Source organism: Python bivittatus, unplaced genomic scaffold (genome assembly GCF_059951505.1).
Source record: "Python bivittatus isolate LINGU-HERP-01145 unplaced genomic scaffold, Pbiv_v1 ctg000690_np1212, whole genome shotgun sequence".
NCBI classification, from domain to species: domain Eukaryota; kingdom Metazoa; phylum Chordata; class Lepidosauria; order Squamata; family Pythonidae; genus Python; species Python bivittatus.
Window position 1 is genome coordinate 2,457,300 of NW_028277096.1, and position 27,823 is coordinate 2,485,122.

General features: G+C 39.0%; 1 protein-coding gene across 7 annotated transcripts in view; it reads right to left on the reverse strand.

Moving 5' to 3' along the window:
- NCOA1 (nuclear receptor coactivator 1) overlaps nucleotides 1–27,823 on the reverse strand; it is a 290,001-nt gene that overhangs the window by 47,899 nt on the left and 214,279 nt on the right. For all 7 annotated transcript variants that reach the window (XM_088152158.1, XM_088152155.1, XM_088152154.1 and 4 more), the window contains 3 exons: nucleotides 15,422–15,516; nucleotides 6,058–6,235; nucleotides 2,103–2,282 (listed from right to left, as the gene is read on the reverse strand). In XM_088152158.1, coding sequence (XP_088008284.1) covers nucleotides 2,103–2,282; nucleotides 6,058–6,235; nucleotides 15,422–15,516 — 453 coding nt within the window. The remainder of the gene's footprint in view (nucleotides 1–2,102; nucleotides 2,283–6,057; nucleotides 6,236–15,421; nucleotides 15,517–27,823) is intronic.

Sequence of the window (27,823 nt, forward strand, 5' to 3'; positions counted from 1 at the left end):
AAGAATGCACCTTTTCTGTGCCTGTAACCCACTCAAAATGGAACACTAAGACAGTGGTTCAATCTGGGATTTGGTGTGAGCAGCAGAAACTAGCCTTGAGCAAATAAAGTGGAGCAAATGCAGCATTAGGTAGGAGGTCTGGGGAGGGAACTGGAGGAGGGATAGGAGAATGCAAGAGAAAAAAAGGTCTCATACAAGAGAAACAGATGGGTTGGGCTTCTCTTATTTCAGACACAGGATAAAGCTGCAACAACCCAACTGATTTGCTGATCTTTTTTAATTTGGTGAAGAACGAAAACAGTGCCCCTGCGATTACAGTTTAGGAATCATCACTGGAGTCATGGCTAAACTAAGCCTTTTTTTCATTTTGCATGAAGAGCAGCATTGTTGAGTTAAATTCTTCACAGCAACGAGATTCTAAAAAACCACATCCCTCTAAAGTGAAGCCCTCTAGATGTATTGGACTAGAATTCCCATCATCTTGCACATATATTGGCAGCACTCACTGGGGAAATGGGAATGATAGTCCAATACATCTCTAGGGTGCCAGCTTGGGAAAGGTTAAAAGTTTGCTTGTAAGAGAAAAGGACTGGCATACTCCCATGTGTATGCGTGTGTTCGTTCCACACTGTTTGGGAGAATTAATTTTAAGGCCATTTGGATCTGGCAACACTGTAAAATAAAAGGCAGTTGCGGAAGCCAACAATTATCAGCTCTGGGCAAAGTATGTGCTCAAAAACCCCTCTGTGATTTATTTCTTCCAGTCATGATCTCCTGTGAAAGCTGCAGTGGATTAATTCAGCTAATGCACTGGAACGAAATGGCCGTTACGGAGGAATAAGCCTGAAGTGTTCTGCTGGAAAGTCTTGTTGGCTTGATGGGGCTAAGCAACAGTACAGATAAAGATCAGGATCCCAATTCTGAATCCATGTCTGCTAAATTATGCATTTGGAATCCAGGCAGATACCCACTCAGTGCAATTGTGGGGGATTTCAGTAAGCCACAATATATGTAAGTATTCCTGGAAACAACTACGGACCGTTCAGGGATAATCAGAGGAGACAAGCTTACTACTGGAAAACAATCTAGGGAACACCCCAGCTTCCAGATATATGAAGGGTATCATTAACCTATCTTCCTTTCATCTGTTTTATCTTTCAACTGAGATACAGTATCACTTTACTCTGTTCATTTTGGGGAGAGTGACTTCATCATCAGAGTGATGCTATTGAAATTTCAGTATTCCAGTTTAATTACTGCATTAAAGGTACAGACTTGGGAATATCAAAAATCTGTACAACATCAGAAGAACCTGAAGGGAGCAGGACATCTGAATATGTCATGAGTATATCTACTTACTCATTCTGACTTTGGCTGATTTCTTTGTAATAAGACACTTAACATAATCCAATAGCATGAATACTATGTTGCAATACCACAAAAAACAATGTGACATGCAAAAAGAATCATATCTGAACGAAGACAATGTTTTAATAGTCTTAGACCAAACCCCTCATACCTTTAATGACTGGAAACTACTTTCTTTTGCACTAAGCTTTGAAGGATTATGTTTTAGCATCTTTAGCAGGCTGGTTCAAATAGCCCTAGATTTTATTTTATTTTATATTTTTTAGCAACTGATTACAGTACTGCCAGTACTGGACATATAGAGATATGCCCTCTAAACTTCCCCACACAAAGAGTGATGCAAATGCAACAGACTGGTATGAATGCAAGTGGCAAGAAGGAGTAGGATTGCAATGCACCTTTTGGAAACCTTTCCATTCCCATGAGGACTAAATTCACCTTGCTCGCCTTTTGCTCATCTGCCGTACAGATGAGTGTGCAATTTCAGGGATGCACTCTCACATAGTACAGTAAATCTGTGGGTTTTAACATGCTGAGTTACAGACATCACAAACCCTACTTTTAAGTAAGCAGGAAACGGTGCAAAGCATATGAGCTTTCACAGAGTTGCAGTCCCCTTGCAGTAAAAGTCTTATGGAAGGACAACAGGGAATAATTTTTTGCTTTTCCCTTTCTCCCCAGAAATGTGATGCACCATGAACGCCACCTCCATATTGGGCATTCTTTGTTTTTACCTTCACCTTCCTCTTTGATCAGTTTTGGCTGAGACACCGTGAAGCACTGCATAACCTCATAACGCTGGCGGGCCTCTTGGTTCTCTGCGCCTGGCTCATCTGGGGGACGGATCAGCATTCTGCAGTTGAAGGTATGGCTGTTGCGTCGGGTGGATTCTTGGGGCCAAGGGACTCCATTAACTGCAGAGGCACATGAAGTAGAATAAAGACATTTCTTGAAGGGCTTTGAAAAAGTGAATGTGCAGAAACCAGAATTTGGAAACTATATAGTGAAACTGAGATTACTGCAGCTCTACCCAAACACTAATAAATATAAGAAACTGCTGTAATGAGTCAAAGTCACGGTCCTTCTATTAACAGACAATTATTTATTCCATTATTACCTGTTCTAGCTACTACAACTAGATACTAGAATGCGCTGCTGAATACTGTCATGTTCACTCAGATGGCATGGACCAGGAAGTAAGTGTGGAAAAGCCTCTGAACACAGAAAACACTTCTCTTCTTTTTGTTCTCTATGCAAAAATTTCAATTGTGTTCTTTCCTTACTATTACTACTAGTGCAATTCCTGTACTACTGCAGAGGAGATGCAGTAGTGGATGCCCTCAGCTGATCCACATACTCCTTCTGCCTTCCCTTCACAGCACCATAAAGAAGACAACCTGGTCCCCACGCTCCCTCTGCTCCTTCCACCATCTCTAAGAATACTGATAGCAGCAATCAGAAACCACCCACCCCATGACCCACTTCTCCTCCTTTCTGTAATCCTTGCTACAACCATACCCTCCAAAGAGGAAGAATCCAGGGGAAATTTTTGTAGGAGGGGGAAAGTGCAGTGGCAGCTGATCTAAGCTGGTTCCTGCTCTACTTCTCCTTCCTTTATCTAAAAAAACCCCCCATGATTGACCAACAAGTGGTAGTGAATAGCTGGGAATGGGCCTTTCAGAGGTAAAGTTCAAAAATAAATATGCTAAGCCAACACAGCCTTAATGCAACTATTTTGTACAAATAATATTTCCACAAAAATTGCAGCTAAAAAAATCACCCCAGGTGGTATCACAGTTGCACTCTATGAATCAGACACTGACTCCTTTTTTGTTGGGGGGAGAAAGAAGCATGCCTCCAGCCATGAACATTTTATTATTCCTGGTCAAGCAGCTCTACATCACTAAATCTGTTTATTGATTGAAAACAAATACATGTAAAGGATGTATTAGATCCACAGAATGATGGCACTTCCACAATTTTCTGCCATCGTTACATCTCCATATTTGCATTCAGCATAGTAGTTTCCTTGACAACCATATTCACAAATTTTTCAAAATCCATGTTCAGTGTGAATAAGGAACACCTTGCATCATATTATCAAAAAGCACTGTAGAAAAATACAAGTTTTTAATTTGTCTATAGAAAATTGGCTGAGCTGTATGTGTGAGTGTGAGAAAGTGTGTGTGTTTAATTCAACAGTAGCATTTCACAAAATGTTGAACTTTATCCATGCACAAGTGTGCACTGTAGTAAGCTAAAATCAATTAAGACCTGATTAAGTGAAATATTGATTTAAACCTACCTTATATTAAATTAGCTTAAGTCAATTTTATATTGATTGAAGCAGATTTGATACCAGCCACACTGAAATCAATATTAAAATGGTCTATGCTAGCACTAGCTTAACAGAACCGATTTTGAAAATGGCAGCATTTGTTAAAGGACACAGCTGAGTGTTTACTTAAAATCTAAAGCAAACTCCAGCAACCTGACATTCAGATAGCCAGTATGATGTAGTGTTAAAACACTGATAGGGAGACCCAGATTCAAGTCCACCCTCAACAGTGGAATTTGCCTGGGTGACTTTGGGCCAGTAATATTCCCTCACCTCAATCTACTTCAATGAGTTTTTGCTGTGGAGTAAAATAAAGGGAGATCTCAAGTAAACCACCTTGGACTCCTGGATAAAGATAGGAAATAAAGCCCATAGATTAAGGCAAATAATCTTTAAATCCTGCAGAACTGTCCACTGTGATGGAAAAATGGTGCAAGTAAGATCTGTCTTGTGTACCCTTTTCCCCAACAAAATGTAGTTGATATATGTGTTTGTGCATGGGTAGGTCTGATACACCACCAGGCAATGCATGTGATCTTGAACCAAAAAAACTGTCTACCTCTGGCTAAGATCCCATCCAACTGCATGGACTTGCAAGAATCTGAGATTACAGTCTTCCTCTCACTGTGAGGTTCTAGGGGACCAACCAAAAAAGAAGGGTAGCTTTAAAAAGAAAAAGGAGAGCAGAACACTAAAAATATAATTTCAAAAAGATTCTTCTAGAGCTATTTTGTCTTCTAAAAATGACTCAAAGAAGGGCTTCATCATACAAGTCTTCACTCTTGCACATCCCTTTTGAGTATCAGCCCTTTTTGATGACTCTTTCCTAGGTTGGGGACTCTTGTAGATTTTGAACCTATTGCATTTGGCACTTTTCAACTACCATTAAGGTTGCATAGGCATGTCCATTAAATTTGTGTCATTGAGCATACACATATACATGTATTTGCTTCATGGATGCACAAATGCAAGTATGTATATTGTGCATGGTCAAGTAGGACTGTAGCAAGTGAAGGGTTCCAGGTTATGAGACAAGAGATTTGCTACTGCTACTTTACCATCGTTTTCTACCTATACTATGGACCTTCAAAGAAGACCTGCAAAGCGGGTAATAAATAGTTGAGGATTTCTATCTCTCCAGCTTTCTGTATTCATGTAAAATCACTGCTGACCTTCACTTGTTTTCCATAAGTGCTCAGTGTGTCATTGATGGTTTCTCTTTCCCTCCATTGAAGTGTAATTTGTACCTTTGCAGCTTCAGCAGACTCTTGCATTGACCCAATAAGGCAGTTGTAAGAACTATGAGAGTTTACTGAATTAGTGACTTGTCAACTAATAAAGCTTTAGCTAATAGGCCATAACTTTGATAAACAGAACCTTGTTAAGCAAGAGGGTTTTATCATCAAGTTGATTAAACACCAGCAAGCAGTTGACCTTCTCTGAACAAAACATTGATTTGTAAGCAGCCAGTAACCTCTCTGACTGAATCTAGCTGTGTACTCAATGTGCCACATTAATGAGGAGCTGACCGAAGAGCATCTTTGTGCCTCCAGTCACTGGTTTAGTCTGCTGGCTAAGCTGACACTCAGTAAGCATTTTACATTTTTAGCTCTCTAGCCTTCATACTGGCAAAAAATGGTTTCTGGTTGAGTAGTCAACTGAAGTTCTTACTGAGAATTACAAAATGATGCTTGTGAGTTAGCATATTATTCAAAAATCAGCTTAAATGCAGAATGAATGACATGCATTTGGAATGGCATGTCACTGGCAAAATTAAATTGGATCTTGTTTGCAAAACAGAGCCGCCTCCTAATCTCCTAACCACCTGCTAGTGCTCTTGAGTGCAGCTTGCATCTACTCAACTCCTGCACATTCTGAGAAACATTCAGCTAAAACCATGAAGAAATCAAACGCTTAAAAATGTATTATATCAAGTAGCTTTATGAATCTGGTATGTAAAGAAAAGAATAACCTGATCATTTTGTTCTAGGACACCTATTATCATTTCCTGAAGCTAAAAACCTCAACTTCTTTTGTTTTTCTTCACAAATATTACAAAAGAATATCAACTGGAACTCTAGATAAGAATAAGGTTTAGGTTACCTGGAGTTTTCATCAGTTGCCTTTTTTATATCATTATATTCCTTATATTCTGATAAAAATGTTTTTAGGTTAGCTACTGTAGTCTTAGAGCCTTATTTTTCCCTGCACATTTACTTCATACACTAACTAGAAAAGTTATCCTAGTAACCTGACATAAATTTATATTGAAATTATATGACCTTGTTTTGTTGATTCAGTAGCAGCTTTGCAAGAGAATGGGAGAAGGCCAAGAAAGTCACACTGCTCACCTAGTGACTTAGGCAGCAAATTCTTGACAAATTCAGCATGATCTCCCACGTGCAAGATGCTGTAGACACTGGTGTTCATAAGCTCCTCTTGGTTATAGCCTAGGTAGCTGGTCACATTCTCAGACACAAACACAATCCGTCCTTCACGATTCACAACGAAGAAAAAGCCATCCAGTGCCTGCAGGGGCCAAAACAAAGACAAAAGGCATTAAGAAAGGTGCTTCTGTCTTTATAGGTAGTTAGAACAAAAAAGAGCTGACAATGGGGGTTACAGATTACCAGGGTGCCATCATGGCAAAAGTAACAGAAATACACAAGTATATAGTGGTAAAAATGCCTGGGAGTCATGCTTAACACATATAGTCAACTTACAGTCACATACATAGTCATATATAACAACATATAGTCAATATATAGATATATATAACAACATATAGTCAATTTATAGTCAAGGCAGCTGAGGGAATTAGTGCAAATACTGCTCTCTGGTCCAATGTGGGCAAATGCATATAATTACTTCAATTCAACACTGCATGAACAGTGACCTGTCCACTTCATGTACTCTACTTACAGACCATGTTAACAAATTACCTCCAGATGAAGTCTAGATTTTTACATTATACTATCACCAAATCTGTCGAACTTCTATAATCAGCTCTGCCTTTACCACCTTCTTTGTGCTGCTCTTTGCTGCCCAAGGTGACTTTGCCAGCATGCCTTGCCTAACCAGCCTATTTTCTTACGACACTGATATAAAGATGGGAAATAATTGTTAGCATTGATGCTCCAGGATTTGCCACATGGATTGCACAGGTGACAACTCCCAGTGTGGGTGATAAAGACCCACCCCGTAAGTTGACTAACATTTGTCTTGCTAGTTGGTAATGATTATGCATGTTTTAGATTTCAAGCGGGGACTTTTTTTTTCTTTTTGTAGAAGGCCAGTTTGAGAGAGAAAATATGTTCTTCAGACATTTTTAAAGTTTTTTTTTAATCCCGCCTTTATTGTTTTTGTAACTAACTCAAAGCAGCAAACATACCTAATAATATTTCCTCCTCCTATTTTCCCCACAACAAGAACCCCGTGTGGTAAGTTGGGCTGAGAGAATGACTGGCCCAAAGTCACCCAGCTGGCTTTCGTGCCTAAGGTGGGACTAGAACTCACCTGCCCCTGCTTTCACCTGGTGCCTTAACCACAAGACCAAATTGTCTCTCTATTTAAAATAATTTAAAATCAGAAAGATCTCACTGGGGCTGGCCTAAAATATTCTTATACAAGGATAGAACACTCAAAGGGCATAGTCCTTGCTAATTAGGATGGGGCACGTTTGGATTCCCATGGATGAAAGAAACAGTGGGACTGCTGCAGAGGTGGGACAATGCAAAGTAGAATCTAACAAAAGGCATGGCAGATTTCTGATTGTCGTATATTTTCTGAACAGGGTGGACTGACCTCCCTTTGGTATAGTTGAGGGATGCCTAAGTGCTGCCTGAGTCAGACAGGATTGATGATGGCTTGAACTGCCCCTTCATAATTCAAAACAATATATGCCCAGACCCAACCATACACTTGGACATATCTGTCAACATTTGCTCCCCTTTCCTGTATTGCTTTTGTTAAGCAGGGAGACACAATTTATCTGGCTTTGCAGTCTTTATTTGCACTGGGAGAGTGTTTCCCCATCCTTCCATATTAGCTGCTGGAAACAGGAAGTAATTTCAAACCAAACCAACCCACTCCCCCCACCCCCAACAAAATTAGCCCATGGCTTGCAGTTTCACTGAGTCAGAGTTGTCTGTTGCTAAGCAACAAAAGGCTTCTGCATTACATGCTTTAGAGTGGTAAAGCGCAGCTCGCAGGTTCCTGCCTGAATTAAAATTCTGTCCCCTTTAATTTTCAGCTGTTTTAGCACACCAACAGTCCCATCATAATAACCAAACGTGGTATGATTTTTAAAAGTATCTGGGAAAGGGAAAGGTACCTGAACAAATCGGACACAGCAGGTAAAAGAGAGTGAATAAACAGCTGAAAACGGTATTGAATGTAAATCAATCTTAGTTCAGTTAATGCAGCCCATCTGACACTTAACCAGCATGAGACTAATCATAAATAATCTATTTCCAGATATTAGGAACGGGACCTAATTTTGCTGTTAAAAGCTTACGTAAAAATTCAAACACACATGGTAGAAATGATTGGTGAACAGGGAACATGGATCACAAGAAATATCAAGATAAAGAATATTTGGGTTCTTCCAAGGGGCAGCTCCCTTCCCTTAGTGTGACAAGTTTCTCACACTTGTTAGCCTGAGGGTTTCTCAGTACATTGCATGTACCTCCTAGAAGGTGGGATGTGGACAACAGTATGTTGTCTTGCAAGTTTGCTTTTAGATTAGCTCTCTTATCTTGCATAAAATTCTGTGAGAAAACCTAGGCTTTGGTTGTGCTTGATACATACCAGCTAAATGTGGTTCTTACTATTACCAAGAAATGCTGCATTGGTATAACTGTGACTGCTAATTTAGTCTACACTTTCTCCATATTACTAAAAAGTGAAAGTGTGAAAATGTCAAATGACCAAAGCCATGATGGGCAAGCAGAGGTCAATTAGCCAATCTAGTGACAATCTACTATTTATTTATTAATTAATACCATCTAATTCAAACATCATGGCATATAGAATTTTGCAACTTAAAATATAAAAGTAATAAATAGTGAAGAGTAGGACAGAGTGAAAGAAAGAAAAATAGATATATTGTGTGTCTGCAAAATTAGGAGTCAGTGGAAGGAATATCATGGCTGGTGTGGGTCTTCCGGGCTGTGTGGCCGTGTTCTGGAAGTTTTGTTTCCTAACGTTTCGCCAGCATCTGTGACCGGCATCTTCAGAGGGCAGGAGCACAGACAGGAGCAGTTCTCTCTGTGCCCAGGATGATGTGACCCTGTTGTGGGTATTTACAGAGATCAGTGAGGGTGCCTGAAGGGGGTATGTGGGGGTTTGGGTTAACAATTCACACAATGAACATGCTAATCACCCTCAGCAGCCACTTGTTAACAACTCAATAGAAAAACCCTGCCTAACCCCCAGGAAGATACACATATTCTGACACTAAAACAAGCAGCCACTCGTTAACCCAACCCCCCTTCAGGCACCCTCGCTGATCTCTATAAATACCCACAACAGGGTCACATCATCCTGGGCACAGAGAGAACTGCTCCTGTCTGTGCGCCTGCCCTCTGAAGATGCTGGTCACAGATGCTGGCGAAACGTTAGGAAACAAAACTTCCAGAACACGGCCACACAGCCCGGAAGATTCACACCAGCCATCGTATTCCGGCCGTGAAAGCCTTCGGAAGGAATATTAGCTTAGAATGAAGGTGGCTTGATCTTGTGGAGCAGTGTTGATGAATACATGCACAGAATGTAGCTTTACTTATGAATGAAAGGGCTGAAAAGTTCATCAGAAAGTATGCATTAGTGTCATCTAAGGTATTGTGGGTGCATATCAAAGCAGGATTAACTAACTAGGTTAGTTGATAGTTAAATGTTACGCTCCAGAAGCAGAAATGAGTTTTGTGGAAAACTATGCAACATTCTGAATGAATGCAATACAGGAGAAGAATTATTCTACCAAGTGACATGAATGGATGAGTGGGGATGAGACCAGAGATACAGAAAAAGTTATCAGGACATTTCGAGATCGAGAATGATTGAGAATGGTGACTGGAGACAATGTGCTTAGAAAAAGGTCTTTCTGTTTTGAATCCAAACATGAGTATACATGGAAAAGGGATGAATAAAAAAGCATGACTGATTTTATTGTTCATGATAAATGTTTGGGAGAATGAGTGAAGGACACAAGATCGATGAGAGGTGCTGAATGTGGGACAGAACAAGAGCAAAAGAAGAACTGCAGGAAGAGAAAGCAGATGTCCTATAAGAGTCTTTGTGGCTCTTTCTCACAGAGTGGTCACAGAATGGTAGTAGTAGTAGTTTTGGAGACAGGCAGAAAGGAGTCCCCCAGGGAAGGATTGGATGGCCAGCTGGAATGTGCTGGGCAGCAGGCAGAGTCTGATGACTGGTTCCAGAATTAGACAGGTTGCTACAGAGCTCCTACATGGGTAGTCATCGGTAGCATGGCAGCCTTAGTAATACTGCTAATCAGTAGTTTCTCATGTGCCTTTAAGGGGGAAATGGTCTTCCCCTCCTCAGGAGATCATCCCCAGTACGTGGCAGTACTGGACAACTTTTGTCCAGACTCCAACTTTCCCTTTTGGGGGAAGATTGTGGAGAAAGTAGAAGGCCTACAGCTTCAAAGGGCAATGGAGGAAGTGGATTATCTGGACCTGTTACAATCAGGTTTCAGGCAGGGATGTAGTACTGAGATGTCACTAATTGTAATGGTATGTGAGAAAGACCTTGAGAGACAGGGCAAAGAGATGCTGCCTAGGGAATGGTCAGATAAGAGACGGCATAACCCGCAACTGCATAATGGACAGAGAAAGAGGCTCAAAAAGGACCCTCTCTAGCTTCTCAGGCTGTAAAGGAGACGGTGAGAGATTTGTACTTTCAGACTTGCAGGTTTATTAAATAAATAAAATTGATGTCAGCTTTCCCAGGTAGACCAGACAGGAAACATGACCAGATGAACTAATTCTACTTTATCGCATGGATACATTAACAGAATTGTGCAAGTCTGAAAGTACAAATCTCCTTTATCTGTCAGTGGCTTCTTATATCATCATTCATGGTATCCTTTTGGGCCAGATGAGGGAGTTGGAAGTGGGAGGCATGGTTTTTCAGTAGCTCTCCTCCTTCCTCCAAGGCAAGTTCCAATGGGCTTTGCAGGGAAGGGAGAGGTCTAGCCCTGGACCTTTGCTTTGTGGGGTGCTGCAGGGCTCAACTCTCTCCCCACTCCTATTTAACATCTACATGAAACAGCTGGGTGAGGTCATCCATTGGCATGGAGCCAAGAATCATCAGCGTAATGGTACTGAGTTGTACATCTCTACCCCGGGCCTTCCAAGTGATGGCGTGGAAGTGTTCTCCCAGTGCTTATAGGCTGCACAGTTCTGGATGGGGAAGAACTGGCTTCGGCTCAACCCTCACAAGACTGACTGGCTGTGGGTTTTAGATTCCCCTATATCTAGTGATTTGGCATCTCTACACTTCCCCAGTCAGAGTTGGTGTGCAATACAGGAAGTCCTTCTGGACTCATGGCTTCTGCTCAAAGAGCAGGTAGAAGCCATGGCTAGGAGAACTTTTGTAGAAATACACCTTGTGTGCCAGTTGCACCCTGGTCATCACCTTTATAGCCCTACATGGCATGAGGCCAGGTTAATTATGAGGCTGCCTAGCCTCAACAGTTTCTGCTCATCCCACTAAATTTGGCAGGGTGGAGATGCTCCAAGTTCCCTTGGTGAAACATTGTCATGCATTCTCTGTCATGACACCTGCCTTATGGAACAGCCTCTCCCTGGAAATATGGATGGCCCCAACCTGTTGACCTTCAGAAAGGGTGAAGACCTGGCTTTTCCCCTAGGGACTGAGGGTGGGATGCTGGAACCTGGTTTGGGGTGGAACCTGGCTTGGGGTGGCTGATTTATAGATGCAAATTTTATAGGGGCTCAACACTGTTTTTCTTTTTTAAATATTTGTATTGTGTTTTTATTCAGGTTTGCTGCCCAGAGTTCTTTCTGGTAGATGAGAAAAAAATGTTTTCAGAGTTGGTGAAAAAGACTAGATGAGAAGCCTCCAGCAGAATAAATGAAATTAAAAATAAAAGTGATGAAATCATTTGGGATGTAACTGAAGTGACTGAATGGCTGAAGGTATATTTCAGAGGTTTGTATGGAATGACAGTAATATAGAGTGATTGAAATGAATGATATAAATGTGCATCCAAGAAAAAAAGGATGAAAAGGAAATCATAAATGCTGTGACAATATTGAAAAATGATATAGCTGAAGAAGATTTACACTTGGAGAAATGTTAATATATGGGTATAGTTTATTTATGGAATGAATATGTGAATGAATGTGTGAAGACTGTACCTGTTCGTGGAAAAAATGCCAATACTGTTGCCTTATGGAAAGGGGGCAGTTAATACCAAAACAACATGGGGATTAATTTATTAAATGTATATGAGAAAGAGAATTCTGGTTGAAAGAATATGATGAGTGACAATGAGAAAAATTTGAGAAGTACACATAGGCTAAATTTTTGCTCTTTAGCTTGCCATTGAAAAATTTATGAATTAGAAAAAATATTTCATTTGATGATTTAGAGAAAGCTTGTGATAAAATGAGTAGAATTATTGAACACTTTATGCTGAAGATTTGTTGCTGAATATCATGGAAGTAAAACATTCATAAGAATAAATGGGAATATTAATAGTTCAACACTGAGCGGAGAGTAAAACGTTTGATGTCCCCTTGGTTGTTTAATATATTTATATATTTATGGATAAATGATAAGGAATGTTTGTGGAGATTTTAGAGGTGTGTTTGGGGATGTACTTTTGTAACAATGCCATATTGTTGGTTGGAAAAAATGAATCTTAGACAGTATGATGCAAGAAGGATCATGGATCTAAAAAGTAGCATATCAAAAACCAAAGTAGTTGTGTTAGTCAAGAAAAACAGAGTAAATAATTGTAAATTATATATACAGTGGGGCAAAAAAGTATTTAGTCAGCCACCAATTGTGCAAGTTCTCCCACTTAAAAAGATGAGAGAGGCCTGTAATTTTCATCATAGGTATACCTCAACTATGAGAGACAAAATGGGGGGAAAAATCCAGAAAATCACATTGTCTGATTTTTAAAGAATTTATTTGCAAATCATGGTGGAAAATAAGTATTTGGTCAATATCAAAAGTTCATCTCAATACTTTGCTATATATCCTTTGTTGGCAATGACAAAGGTCAAACGTTTTCTGTAAGTCTTCACAAGGTTTTCACACACTGTTGCTGGTATTTTGGCCCATTCCTCCATGCAGATCTCCTCTAGAGCAGTGATGTTTTGGGGCTGTCGCTGGGCAACACGGACTTTCAACTCCCTCCAAAAGTTTTCCATGGGGTTGAGATCTGGAGACTGGCTAGGCCACTCCAGGACCTTGAAATGCTTCTTACGAAGCCACTCCTTCGTTGCCCGGGCGGTGTGTTTGGGATCATTGTCATGCTGAAAGACCCAGCCACATTTCATCTTCAATGCCCTTGCTGATGGAAGGAGGTGTTCACTCAAAATCTCACGATACATGGCCCCATTCATTCTTTCCTTTACACAGATCAGTCGTCCTGGTCCCTTTGCAGAAAAACAGCCCCAAGGCATGATGTTTCCACCCCCATGCTTCACAGTAGGTATGGTGTTCTTTGGATGCAACTCAGCATTCTCTCTCCTCCAAACACAACGAGTTGAGTTTAAACCAAAACGTTCTACTTTGGTTTCATCTGACCATATGACATTCTCCCAATCCTCTTCTGGATCATCCAAATGCTCTCTAGCAAACTTCAGACAGGCCCGGACATGTACTGGCTTAAGCAGGGGGACACGTCTGGCACTGCAGGATTTGAGTCCCTGGCGGCGTAGTGTGTTACTGATGGTAGCCTTTGTTACTTTGGTCCCAGCTCTCTGCAGGTCATTCACTAGGTCCCCCGTGTGGTTCTGGGATTTTTGCTCACCATTCTTGTGATCATTTTGACCCCACGGGGTGAGATCTTGCGTGGAGCCCCAGATCGAGGGAGATTATCAGTGGTCTTGTATGTCTTCCATTTTCTAATTATTGCTCCCACAGTTGATTTCTTCACACCAAGCTGCTTGCCTATTGCAGATTCAGTCTTCCCAGCCTGGTGCAGGTCTACAATTTTGTTTCTGGTGTCCTTCAACAGCTCTTTGATCTTGGCCATAGTGGAATTTGGAGTGTGACTGTTTGAGGTTGTGGACAGGTGTCTTTTATACTGATAACAAGGTCAAACAGATGCCATTACTACAGGTAACGAGTGGAGGACAGAGGAGCCTCTTAAAGAAGTAGTTACAGGTCTGTGAGAGCCAGACATCTTGCTTGTTTGTAGGTGACCAAATACTTATTTTCCACCATGATTTGCAAATACATTCTTTAAAAATCAGACAATGTGATTTTCTGGATTTTTTTTCTCATTTTGTCTCTCATGGTTGAGGTATACCTATAATGGAAATTACAGGCCTCTCTCATCTTTTTAAGTGGGAGAACTTGCACAATTGGTGGCTGACTAAATACTTTTTTGCCCCACTGTATAGGGAAAAAAAACTAGAGAAAATAAATGAATTTGTATAGAAAGTTTACTGAAGTTGGAAGAACAGATGGAGAAACTTTAAGACACACAAATGCTGGTAGAAATGTAAATAGTAGGATGTGGTCTGTTGCAAGGAATGAATGTTTGTAGAAAGAAGTGAAAATAGCTATGTATAAGAATGTCTTCTGTCCAGTTTGTTATGGAAATGAGAGTTGAATATGTCAGGAGAAACATAATTGGTTGCAATAGGAACTGGGTGCTAAATGAATATGCACTGAATAGAGAAGTGAATAACCATACAAAAGAAATGCATTAAGATGGTTTGATAGACAGAGAATGAATGTGGATCAAAAATCCATTTGTGACCATTGGGTTAAGTGGAACCATTAGCTTCTATAAAGAGAATGAGCCACTTTGGATGGTCCAACCAAAGCATCTGACAGATAACAGTAAACCAGATTTCTAGCAAGTTTTAGCTTACTATGAATAGGTTGCATACAGTCCATTTGTTCTCTGGGGAGCTTCTCTTACTATGATGCATGGACATATTTGAAGAGCTGTACTAAAAATAGTATAACCAGTACCAAACAAAGAATAATCAGGACCATAATTACATGTATTACTAGGTACTTCAAAGCTTCTGCGTTGAAAAGTTTGAACTTAGTAGCACAAGTTGGTGCATGCACTTGTTTTTATAACAGTTTCATTTCTAATCCATGCTTCCCATAAATTTATCTGGGATATATATTAGGTTAACTGATCTAAAATTTCTTGGTTACCCTTAAGATTAAAAAAAAAAATCTAACAACAACAAAAACAACCTGGGATTCACACAAAAAACCTACATCAAAACTGCCCCATAAGCTGACTGCACATCTTCTAGATGAAAGTACTATTTGGCATAACTGTATCATCCATTTCCTCAACATCTTTTTTTAACCTAATTAGTAATTGGTCCCAACACTGGGAGTCTCCACAGTTTTTTGTGGAGATACCTACTTTCTACTTCCCAGCAAATTTTAAAGGAAAACTATATTCAAAAAGTTGTTGCATTAGATATACTACGTGGAGCAGCTGTTTTCTTAAGCACATACCTCAAGAAGAAGAGGCCCAAGGGATTCCTTTTCAATCACTCCTTGGCTGCTGGATGAGATATCAGACTTCTGGACATCATCATCAGCTGTTTTTTCTACAATGTAGAAAAAATACACTTTTTAGACAAAGAGAATTTACTTTCATTTTTGAATACAACTTAGCCGTTCCAGAAAAAGTCTGTAGAGAAAGCATAACAAATGTTTAAATCATGTTTGCCAATAAGGTCAGAGACTAGAAATATGCCAAGAAAAAAAAGGAAAAGAAACCAGAGGGACACAGTCTAGGACTGAGGGAAAAACAAGGGCATTCATTTAAAGTCAGAGACAGTTCTTGTTTAGAAAGAGAAACGGAAGATCCCTTTTCTTTGAATTACTGAAGCAGGGTCAGTAATTAGGAAACTCATAAAAATTGGTCCACAAATAGGGAAAAGCAGGTCCAGGAAGATCTTGGAACAACAGTTGGATTGAGGATGTTCTCACAAAGAGCCAACTGTTGAGCAGCATGAAAGTGAATCCAGCATTATTTCATTCCAATGATTTTACTCATGCTGAGGATCTGATTGACCACTTAGTAGGAATGGAAACTAATATCCTCCACAGCATTCCCAGCCTTTTGAGCTGTGCTGAATTAACATTCCCATTATTCAATAGCCATGTGGCAGAAGTTGATGGGAATTATAATCCATCCCATCTGGAGGGGTCTCTGGTTGGATAATGTTCTTGTAAAGACAGCTTTCTTCTACAGTATGTAATTTAGCTCAAAAGCATGAACTCTCTGCAGGCAAATCATATGCTGTAGCTACTTTCTTCTAGTGGCATATGATCAACTGACTTGCACAGACTAATCTGTGGAAATTATGCAAAGTGAAAAGAATATAGAGTTTCATCTGTAATTATGACATAGAAGGCCATCTGGATTGGGGGCAGTTTTCAATGTTCTTCCAATTCTGTGATTCTGAGATCATTAAAACACAACTATCTTAACTCTTGCTTTATTTTACAGAATTTTGTACCAACTGTGGAATAGACATGGGAAATGCAATTGGGGTCCTAGTGCAATACTTCCCTCCACAAAACCTGTCTGTGAGCCAGGAAAACAGCCTAAAATAATGTTGCTTACAGTGAACATCTCTGTTGTCATGCCAATTCCACTGATTCATTGTTCAGAAATATTGCCATGATTTTCTATTCTAATCCTTTAAATGGGATGTGGAACCCTTCTCCAAATTTAGCAAAATAGTTTCATACTGCACTTCCAGTTCTCTTACTCAAAACAATCAGCTGGTAGAATGAAACACTACTGCCTTCTCTATTGTGTCTAAAAATTATTTCCAACCCACAGTTTCAAAGAAGTTTATTTTATGAAGCAAAATTAAGATCAGAAAAAGCCAAAATCAATGTATCTCAATCCCTCAAGCTAAATCTCTACCTTATATATTAAATATATACACTTCCTTACAGACCAGTGTTTCTCATCCTTGGCAACTTTAAGCTGTGTGGACTTCAACTCCCACTGGCTGGGGAATTCTGGAAGTTGAAGTCCACACAACTTAAAGTTGCTAAGGTTGAGAAACTGTTACAGACTGTCAGATTTTGGGACTGAATTGATAATTTAACAAGAAATTCTTTTGGTGAAATATCAGACAAGTGAAGGAATGTATAATAAAATGGGCTATACATTTTAGCTATAATATACAAATGGATCAATGGGAAAATATGTGGTTGAAAGAACTGAAATTTACATTAAATTCTAGTCTTACAGATAATTTTTATAAAATGATTGGTTGGTATTTGTCCCCAGAGAAATTGTCCAGAACGTATAAAGGTACTTCGAATCTTTGCTGGAAATGTGAACAACATGAAGGGATATTTTACCATGTTGGACATGTAAAAAAGCCAAAAAAAATTGAATACAAATACATATACTAATTCAGAAGATTTTAAAGATTAAAGTACAACTGAAATCAGAGAGTTTTCTTTTGGGGTTAATGGACAGTTAGAAAAAAAGTAATGGGACTTTGTTTTTATATGCTCAAAAGTGGAAAGATTCAAGACTACCCACAATGGAAGAATAGCTGGTGAAGATGATGGAACTTGCAGAGATGGCTAAATTAACTTCCTTTATTAGAGAAAAAAACAATATCTATATTTATGGCTGACCGGGTTAGTCCCTTACAGACTTTTTGCATGAAACAGAAAAAAATGCACTTATGATTTGTGGTTTTGATGATTAGGGGAAAAAACCCTGGATAATAGAAAAAAGTTAGCTTTTTTTGTACTTATGTTTGCTACAAAAGAAATCAGAAGCTTCTTTTTCTTTTTCTTCTCTTTTTGTAGTTTTTCTCACTTCTTTCTTATTTTTTTCTTTCGTTGCTCTTTTTACCCTTTATTAGTTTCTGTTAGTTTTTATGTTTTCTGTAAAACTTTTTAATAAAATTTATTTTTAAAAAATATATTTTAACAAGAAATTCAGGAGATTCCAGAATATGAGTGGAATTCTGGGCTGGAGATCTGGGAGGCACAGGAAGGATATTCTCTTATTTGTTTTCTGGGGCTGAGAGCAGCCAATGCCTTTTGGATAGATGATGATGGTGGTGGTAGTGGTGAAACACTAAATTAAATACACGTAGCCTCCAGCGGGCTTATGGTAACTATCTTACTTTATAAACAAAAAACAAATCCAACGTATTTCCGCAAAATGAAAAAAAGGGGAAGGGAAAAATAATGTTGAAGAAAGAGCAGCAAAAAGTTGCTGCTTTTTGAGAGTAATTTTCATCAGATCCAACTTTCCAAGGGGATGTAGCAGATGAAGGAATAAGTGTGTCAATAGTGTTAACTGCATATCTGCTGCTTTGCTTAAGCAGGGCAGGGCAAGATGCAAAATCCAGGAGTCAACTATAAAAAGAGAGGAGTAGAAATTGATGGCACAAGCAGAAACCTGGAGATGAACTGAATTAGGCCAGCATCAAGAGGGAGAATTCCAGGAACATGCTTGTGCCTAGAGTTTTCTTCTCCTGGACATTTCGATGAATGAATGAATGAATGAATGAATAAATAAATAGTGATTTATACAAAGTAAACAAGTTCTTCAGTTATATTTTGAGGCAGCCAGAAATATATACTGGTGTCTCTATTTAAAATCATTTAAGATCACAAAGATACAATAAGAAGAGTGGTCTGCCTGCTTGTATATGAGTTTTGCAGTAAATTAAAACTACAGAACTCTCTACTCTATCCTTAATAGTCCCTTTTGCAAATTTTGAAATCCAAAATTTAACCAAGCTTCTACATTCCCAAACTGCAGCTTTTCCACAATGCAAATAATAACCCAGAGGAATCAGACAATAATCATCCAAAGAAATGTTTCAGTATCAAATTCTCCATTCTTTGTTTCCAAAAACTGCATCTAACTCCCTTGGCTCAAAAGAATTTGCATATTTGGCACCTGTACCATCTCATAATTGGGGGAGTGGACAGGAAACACATACAAAAGTTGTAGATAGCAATCTACGTAGCTGAAGACAGGCAGCAGAGGTTCAGGCCATTATGCATGATGAAGTCAGGATTAACAAAAGGGCAGAAACCAGGAAAGCATTTCATTAAGTAAAACAAAGACAGAATACTAGTAAAAGGTTGGAAGCCAGGAAAGCAGTCTATAAAGTTGAGAGTCAGCAGATTGGAAAAAGAACAAGCAGTCATGCAAAGATGTTGCTTCAGCATTGATCCATAGCAAATGGAGCTTTTAAATAGACCAGCTAGAAATACATCCACAACCAGTCTAGAAAACTCTTACTACTTAGAGAGCCTATATTTCTGACCACAAGCATTGTTTCTTGTTCTGAGTCTGCTGGGTAGTCATTAACTTCAATTCACTTAACATCAGTAAACTAATGCAAGGAACCAAAAGTTCTCTTTAAAAGGGAGCAAAGAGATGCCCCCCTCCCCTAAGAGAGGCCATGGTTCCTTGTTCTTGAATCAACGTCCATTGGTTCCAATGATTTTTTTTTCTCCTATATTCCATGGTAAGAATGTGATTTTCAATGAAGACTAAAGCTCATAAAGCTACACTTAAATGTCCTGTTTCCACATGCTACTATAATCAAAAACAAAAGGAAAGGAAAAGGAAAAGGAAAGGAAAAAGAGAGAAAAAAGCTTTCATTGGTACCAACACGAGGTAAACTGATCACCACATGGGCAAAAGAATTTCCAGGGAGTACATGTGATTCCCTCTAAGTATATGTGGCAATTATGTTTTTAAAAATGCTTCCACAGGGCCACTGAAAGTTTTCCCTTACATTTAATTGTATGTGAGAGGGAGGATTTTCAAGGGAGTTTCTAATGGGAAAGGGAATTACCCTTACCCTCCCTATGTGTTGTAACTATCCAAACACTCTTCTGCAAGGATTAAGATTATGAAGAAAACTTCCTTTGGCATCTTTGTCTATTCTTTAGAGTACCATGTCCTTACATCTCTTTTTAAAGTTACTTCCAAAAGAAGTTTGAACACTGATTAAGATAACCCTGCTGCAGGTAAGTTCATGTGTTAAAGCTCTGTTCTGCTCACAGAAAAAAAATTACAGCTAATTAGACAGGGCTGGCATGGAAGAATACAAACTGGCAAATACTTTCTTCCAATTCCAAGCTATGGAAAAATTATACTTACATATAAATATAAGCACAGAAGCTGGTAACTAATGTCAGTCTTGGAAAAGGAGAGAAGGAATAATCCCATTAAGTACTATAGAGTCTAAATAAAATTAACAATCTAGAGTACCTAATTTCATTATTAATTCATTACTTTGGGGGAGTCATTTCTTACTTTAAGTGCAAGAACTGTAGAAAGTGTAAGACATTACACGCATGAGTATACTTAGCATGTACAGGTAGTCCCCAGATTAAGAACGCCCCGGTTACAGTCAACCCATAGTTAAGAATGGAACCCACTGTAGCAAAATTCGAGTTAAATACACAATGATTTGAGTTAAATACACAATGGTTCGAGTTCATTATGCAATACTACTTATACAGTATTATACATAATACTGTTCTGGATTACATTCAAATTCGACTTAAGGACAGACCTTGGGAACGGAACTTGTTCTTAAACTGGGGCCCACCTGTATATAGAATATTTCAATCATTCAGCGTGATTCAAGGTAGACAAATATTATCATCTCCACTTGCAACTAAAATATGCTGCATGCTAACATTGTATCTGTACTGAGTTCAGAAAACCCTGTTGACAACCTGTTGCTTAGAAAATGCCTTGAGACTAAGAGCCAGTTCCTTTTCTGTAAAGCTGTTTATAAACTGGCATCTATACATGTAATGTAGCATATGCAAATGTTATGCACAGCTATGTCATAGCTGCCCAGGACATAGCTAGCCAGCTTCTGAGTTGGGCTCACTGCAGGCATTCGCGCCAAACACACAGCAGTATGGCAGAGAAGACTGAGTGGTCCACTTCCATCTACTGAGCCCAGTAGTCTGGACCTCTGGCACAAGAAAAAAAAAAATCATGTTTAGTGGGGTTTAGGTAGGGCAGACCAATCTTTTTCACAATCGGCAGATAAAATGATAAACCTGTTCACAGAATCTATTACAAAAGAATCTCCATAGATACTCATACTCAGCTACTCATCAGAGAGAATCAGCCTATAATTGTTCTCTTCCAAAGACTAGTCTTTTTCATGAATGGAATGTTCTATCAAATCCCTTAAATGCTGCTTCAAGTGGTACAGTCCAGATGCATGCTTATTACCTCATCTGCTGTTCTGGGAGAGCAGAGCAGTAACAGAAAAAAACTCAAAATGCAGAACAAGCAATAGTTGGAAGCTTCTAGTACTATGAGCCATCTTGGGAAGCAGCCAAACACGGACAGAATTTTCAAGTGCATGTTTTAAATCAACAGACAGGAGGTAAGAGAAAATGTTAAGACACGTAAAATAACAAAATGCAGCTGACCCTATAGGTGTGTGATTCCATATGCTCTAGGAGCAACATACCTCCACCATAGCACCCTGCCTATCTCTCCACTCAGGCAGCAAAGCATGAGAAAGGCTCTAGTCCAGTCCAGTTGTTTTTACTCTTACTAAGCAGCTAAGAAGGCAATTGAACACATCTGAATGCCTCCCCATCATTGTAGAGCTTTGATTTTAACTAACTAAAATCTGATGTAACAGGCTCTGATGTGACCACTGATCAAGACCTTGACATAACCGTGACACTCATGAGTGCCTAACAAGGAATCAGCGCAGCATAACACCCAGAAAAGAACAATTGCCAGAAAGACAACCATCCTCCATGGCCAAAGGAATAAATTCAGGTATGTTCTTATTCCATAACCTGGTTTTTACAAACAGCAGGTAAAGTAGCCAGGCTTTGAGACTATGTAACTATGGGCGGGCGGGGGGGGGGGAGATTTACAGGTATATTTAGTGTATATTTGGCTAGAGGGCTGAGGTAGGATAGAAGAAACTTCGATCATCAGTTGCCTTGTGGAAATTATTCTACCATCAAATGGCCCTCAAGAAAAATCCTTATGAGCTATGTTTTGATAGTATTTGCTAGGCTTTTATTATTAAAGTATCTTTATTTTACTTGTAAGCCACTTGAAGCAACTATAACCTGAACAAAGGTTATAAACAATACAAATAATGCTAATGTATCACCCATCATGTTAATCTCTTTGTATCAGCATTTTCTATTGCAGAGAAACATGTGGGTCCTTCCCCCACAGTTATACAATCTCAAGGCAGGTAGACTACTTCACCTGCTGTGTGTGAGAACTAGGCAACAGAATAAAAATATGTCATATTGGATAGTATGTATTCCAGTCCCCAAACCTATTTTCTTTCTCTTGCTATCTTGCTGCTTCTCCTCTTCCTTTCAAATCAAATCCCACCACAATATTCTGACTCTTAGCAGATGTAACTTTCCTATGCTACTCACAAAACCTAGGGGAAGAGGAGGATGGACCTGAATTTCAGCAAACCAATGCATGGTAATGACAAAATACATGAATATTCATATACTGTTTTACAGATGAGAATTCAGTTGTACTGAAGAAGCCTTGTCTTTCAGTTATGGTCCTAAGAGATCATACTCAATTTCACTGCCAGGGCACATGGACTGAAATGCACAAGGAGGTTTGATGTACCAGCAAATGATGCACTGCTAAGGCCTCGGGGCATTTTTTTTTCCTTCTAGAAGGGGGAAAAAAAAAAGCCTGAAGCCTCTCAGCAGAAACTCTGTGCTTTTTATTGCATTGTCCCCATTTGACATATTAGAGCCTCCACAAATCTGCCTCTGAGATGCCCTGCAGCTCTTGGACTTCCACAGGAAAGGAGAGAAATCTATGTGCTGATTCATTTGGTCAGGAGGTAAAAACAGAACTGCCTACATCTTTATCTGTACTGAAGATTCTCCCTTATTCTTCATTTATTAGCAAACAGTGCTATAACATTTTTGAATAAATGATTGTATGATCTTAAACTTTGGAAGTAATTTTTGTTCTCATTCCACTGTCTTTTCTCCAGCCAAATATATGCTGCTTTTTTGCATTCAACACATGAAGTTCACACAATGTTAGAGCTCTAGAATCCAAAGGGTCACCCACAGCACAATATTTTGCATGGGAATAGCCAGAGGGAGCTGTTTTTATGTATGATTGTTCAGAAATCAGGCAACCATTCATACCGTACCAGTGTCTTATGAAGTTGAAAAGGCTGGTTGCATGAACTGTTATAGAAAAAACTATGCAGCATTGACCAAATATAAACTAGGGAACACCAACGGCCTATTGTGTGTTAGTTCTAAAGAAATGTGATACTAATTGCATTCTCACTTTTTTTGCAGTCATTTATCTATAGTTGGCTAGTTCCCCACCTCATAAGAATCCAGTACTGGAAAAGCTTTTCCAGTTGTGCCTTCAGCCACACATACAATCGCCCTAATCTTGACAGACATAACAATAAATCACAAGATATTACACAGAAGGCTAACTGAGAGCCCTAGCTTTAAATGTCAGAGTCAAAGCACAAATGCTTTCATGTTCATGTCCTTTGATCCTTCCTTCGTTGACTGGTCAGATATGACTAGAGTGTGTCATAATATGGCTTGAGTAAATTAAGTTTTTCCCTTTACAATGATCACTTTAGCCCTTCAACTTAAGGCCTCTAAGGGGCATGAACTTGAAAGACCAAGTCTTGATCTGGCCAGCCTCCTGCATTCACATTAGCACAGTGGGTGTTAGCCACTGAGTAGCTGGTTTTATTTCAAAGCTCAGTCACCTCAGTGCTCTCTGTTCTTCCATTATTGCTTCCGGCTTTGATAAGAGACCACTCAAGTAATGTAAACATGCAATTCAACTGGTTCCCAAAAGTTAATCAGTGCTGTTTCTGATTATTGTAATTTCACCCTGGCCATAAGCATTATAATTTTTCTCTGAATATCCTGATATAGCATTAAAGCAATTAATATATTTGAATATGATGTATGCTAGGAATACAATAGAAGAATTTTCTCAGCTTTTTCCAGCCCCTTAAAGGAAAAAAAGGTAGCTGGGCCAGCTTTCTAGAACTTATTTAAGCCCAAGGAATGGAAAAGACCAGCAAAAGGCTATCTCATTTGACTTGAAATTAAAGAGACAGGCAAGAGAAGAACGTCGCACTTAGACTAATATACTGGGAATCCTTCAAGAGTTAATGTCCATTGTAACAATCCAGCTGTTCCCAACTTGGTCTCTCTTTCTTGTTTCTTCTCAACTCCTTTGCCTTTCTCTATATTAATTTTCGTTGCAGCAGTAATATCTAAGAAGGTTCTCCACTCTAAAATTCTATTTTTGTAAGCAAATTGTTTTAGCTTCAAGATTTTAAATAATAACCAAGCAATATTTGGTCTCCCCATTATTGCTGTAAATGTGTAAGATTCCCAACAAACTTGGACATATATTTTATAGTATACAAAGTACAGAATTCTATTAACTTCTATTGATTTCAATATTCAACTGATTTATTCATTCTGTCTCTTTGTAGTCCATAACATATTTGCACCAAAACTCTCCTATGATTAATCTCTGAAAGCCTGCTAATCTTGATGGCTATATACCACCTCCACATTCAAAGATACCACGCCTTAATTACCACTTGTTACAGAGCAACAGTGGAAGAGGACTACCACCTCAAGCATATGAACCTTCTAAATGTACCTGTTGGGCCATTCTGAGATGTAGACTGTAGGATTAGATGAGCTTTTGACCTAAGCCAGTAGGACTCTTGCTATTATGTTCTTTACCATTTTATAGCATTCATTCCATTTCTTATCTAATAAATCCCATCTCTGTCTTTGTCCATTATTTTTGTAATTTACTCACTTAAAGTCTTGTTGAATAATAATTCAGTATGCACTCCACATCTTCATAAAAATACCACTCTAATCTTATGTTCAATATGATACATATTCATATGCAAATTCATATACAAATATGAACAAGGAAATACATAACAGAGATCAAAGATGGGAGAACAGAGTGCCTCTTCTTATGTCCAAACTCAAGAGCAAATACCAGGACCAACTAGGGCCAAGGCTAACAGCATGGCCCCATTCTTCTTCACCAAGTGAAAACTTATCAGTCAAATAATGCATTAAGAGGACTTCTATATATCCCCTGGAGTTGAACATGGTACTGAACTATTTCCCAAGCAGGAATCAGCCCAGATGGTTGCTAAAAGTTTTTTTTTTTTTTTTTAAAGATCTGGCATAAAATAATCTGAGGTAGTGATGAGTGAAAGGTGAAAACATCCTGGTTTAAATATAATTTAGCAATAAATTCACTTCTGCTTCAATGCCGCTTATTCAATAGAATGATATTCTGTCAGTTTATTTTGAAGGGACGCACTGCATTGAAATGAATCACACAGAAGCATTGCTCAGCTGCTTTGAATCTTTTCAATAAATTCATGAGGATCAGAAATTTTGTCTGAATAAGAATAACTCTGAAAGGCCACATTTTGTGCCTACAAATGGATTATATACTAGTGTAGTCTAATCATAAATCTGCAAAAACTGCACAGGCCTGGGAGGGAAAAAAAGAGAGGTATTTACATTGTTCATTCATTGTCTCCCCTTTGGCTTGTTCTATATTTAATTGTCAACTAGATTGAAACTGTCAGCATAAGTATTAAAACTGTATTGACTTGCTTTATAGGAGGGAGGGCTATATAAAATAAACACATGCAGACCAAAGTGCCCAGTGTCGCTGCACAGAAGCATTTTGTAGCAATGAATGGAGTCAGTATCTGAAACCAATCCATGATAGAACCCAGATTCAAGGGTGGACACAGGGAGATCAGTTTTATAGATAAAAGCAGCAAATCAGCTCTACTATACTGAAATAAAGAGGTGGAGGAATTTGTCAGCTCACTGGAATTCATGACCCAGACAAAATTTTTACAGCTCGTTTACAGGGGATGTACAGCGCAGCAGCATGCTGGAAAAGCCTCTCATATAACACATGGGCTCCAGGTGGGTGGCCTGTGAGTTTATAAGCTAGGACACTCAGCAGCATCCTAGCAAGCACCAATGTCAGTGCAAAGAGCTTATGTGCCCAAATGATAGTGCTTCATGTAGGCAGTGCCATTTGCTCATCAGTAAAAATGTGGGTGACTGAAAGAGAAAAGCAATAAAAGCCAGTAAGAAATACTCCTGCTACTGCCATGATCTGGCTTCCTGTAATGACCACACATAAATCCAAAGAAAAAAATAAAGAGAGATAAAGGGAATCAGGAGAGAAAACAGTGCAACTCAGAGAGGCATTGGTTCTGGATCCTGTTACATTGAGCTCCAGCTACTAAGTGATCTTCTGAATCAAAGTCCGGAACCAGGAGCCTAGGAGTGGCTCAGTCAAGCCCTCAGCCCAGAGCAAGCCCACCTTCCCATGGGACCTGTCCAGGGTTCTGAAGGATCAATCAAACTTGTTCTGACAGTATATTACCTGTAGCCTCTACCTGGTGATGCTGTGCGTTTACTACCTGCTTCATGCCACTTGGTTTCTCAGTACTTACTGGAAGGATAAGTGATCTTTCTAGGCCAGTGACACATTTGAAATTTTGAGAGCATGAAGTGATGCACTCATACAATAGTTGCCATACACAAAACACCTTTTTACCAGAATGTTCTATAATCCCACTGGGACCCTTCTGGCCCAGAACAATTCCTACAAATAAATAGGATACTTGAGCTTTGCAACACAAAGTTTCCTCTTAAAGTTGTTATTGTTATTTTTTAAAAAATAAATGTCCGGTAGCACTGAGTGCCTGATTGTATCATGAGAGACGCCTGGGAGAATGTCCGCCCTCCCCAATCCCACATTTCTGCTCTATTATGAATTCATCCTTACCGCAACCAATATACTCAAGAAAAACTTCCTAAAGCATGCTTAAATTGCAAATCTGCTCCCTTCAAGAGACATTCAGTCCTCTCTAGAACCAAACTCCTAAAACTTACTAGCTATCCATTTGATTGGATGACAGAATTCTAGTAATATGAGAAAGCATCCAGTTTGAATATCCATACATTTCCAGGCCATTTATAGAATTGCAAGCCTATACTGTGTCTTCTTCAAATATTCCCCTTCCTGTTACCTCCAGGGTTTGAAAGTTCTGGACACCTTTAAAATGGACTGGAAAGCAATATGAGATCTCCCTTATTAGTTTCATCCAGAACATGAAACTGCTGAGTACTTTTTAAAGAATGCATTGATCAGTACACTATCTGATCTCCCTTATACTAAAAAGAATAGAGTGGAACTCATTTAAAATTCAATATGGCTAAAATGATGAGATCAGATTTAGGCTGACAACCAAGTTTTAGTGAGATCACCATCTACTTTTAGGTATGACATAGCCTTTAATGTTACAGAATGAACACTTTATTTAAAATAATTTATTTCATTTAAAATTAGGAAGACCTGACCGAATGAGTTGCTCAACAGTGAAATAGGCTGCTTTAGAAGGCAGTAGGTCTTAATTTGTAAGCAGAAGCTGGGACAGTGTCCTAGTAAGATAGCAATAATAGAGAATTTCTGACTGGATGTTGTAATAAATTACCTTTGAAGTCCCTTCCAACTTGAGGTCAGAGGTCTGTAACAATCAGATCTATGCACAATGATTATGATTTTAAGAGGTGGTCAGCAAAGTGTTTGGGCAGTTTGAATGATGAAGAACATTGGTGATATGAGCCTTAAATATTTAACACAAATATAATTCTAGGCATTAAAACAATGAGATAAATTATACTGTTACAACTGAATAACTTATGAACTAGCATGCTAGAACAGAGCCACAGGTTATAACTGACAAATGACCTTTGCAAACCTAGTACATTCTAGATGTATTGGATTAC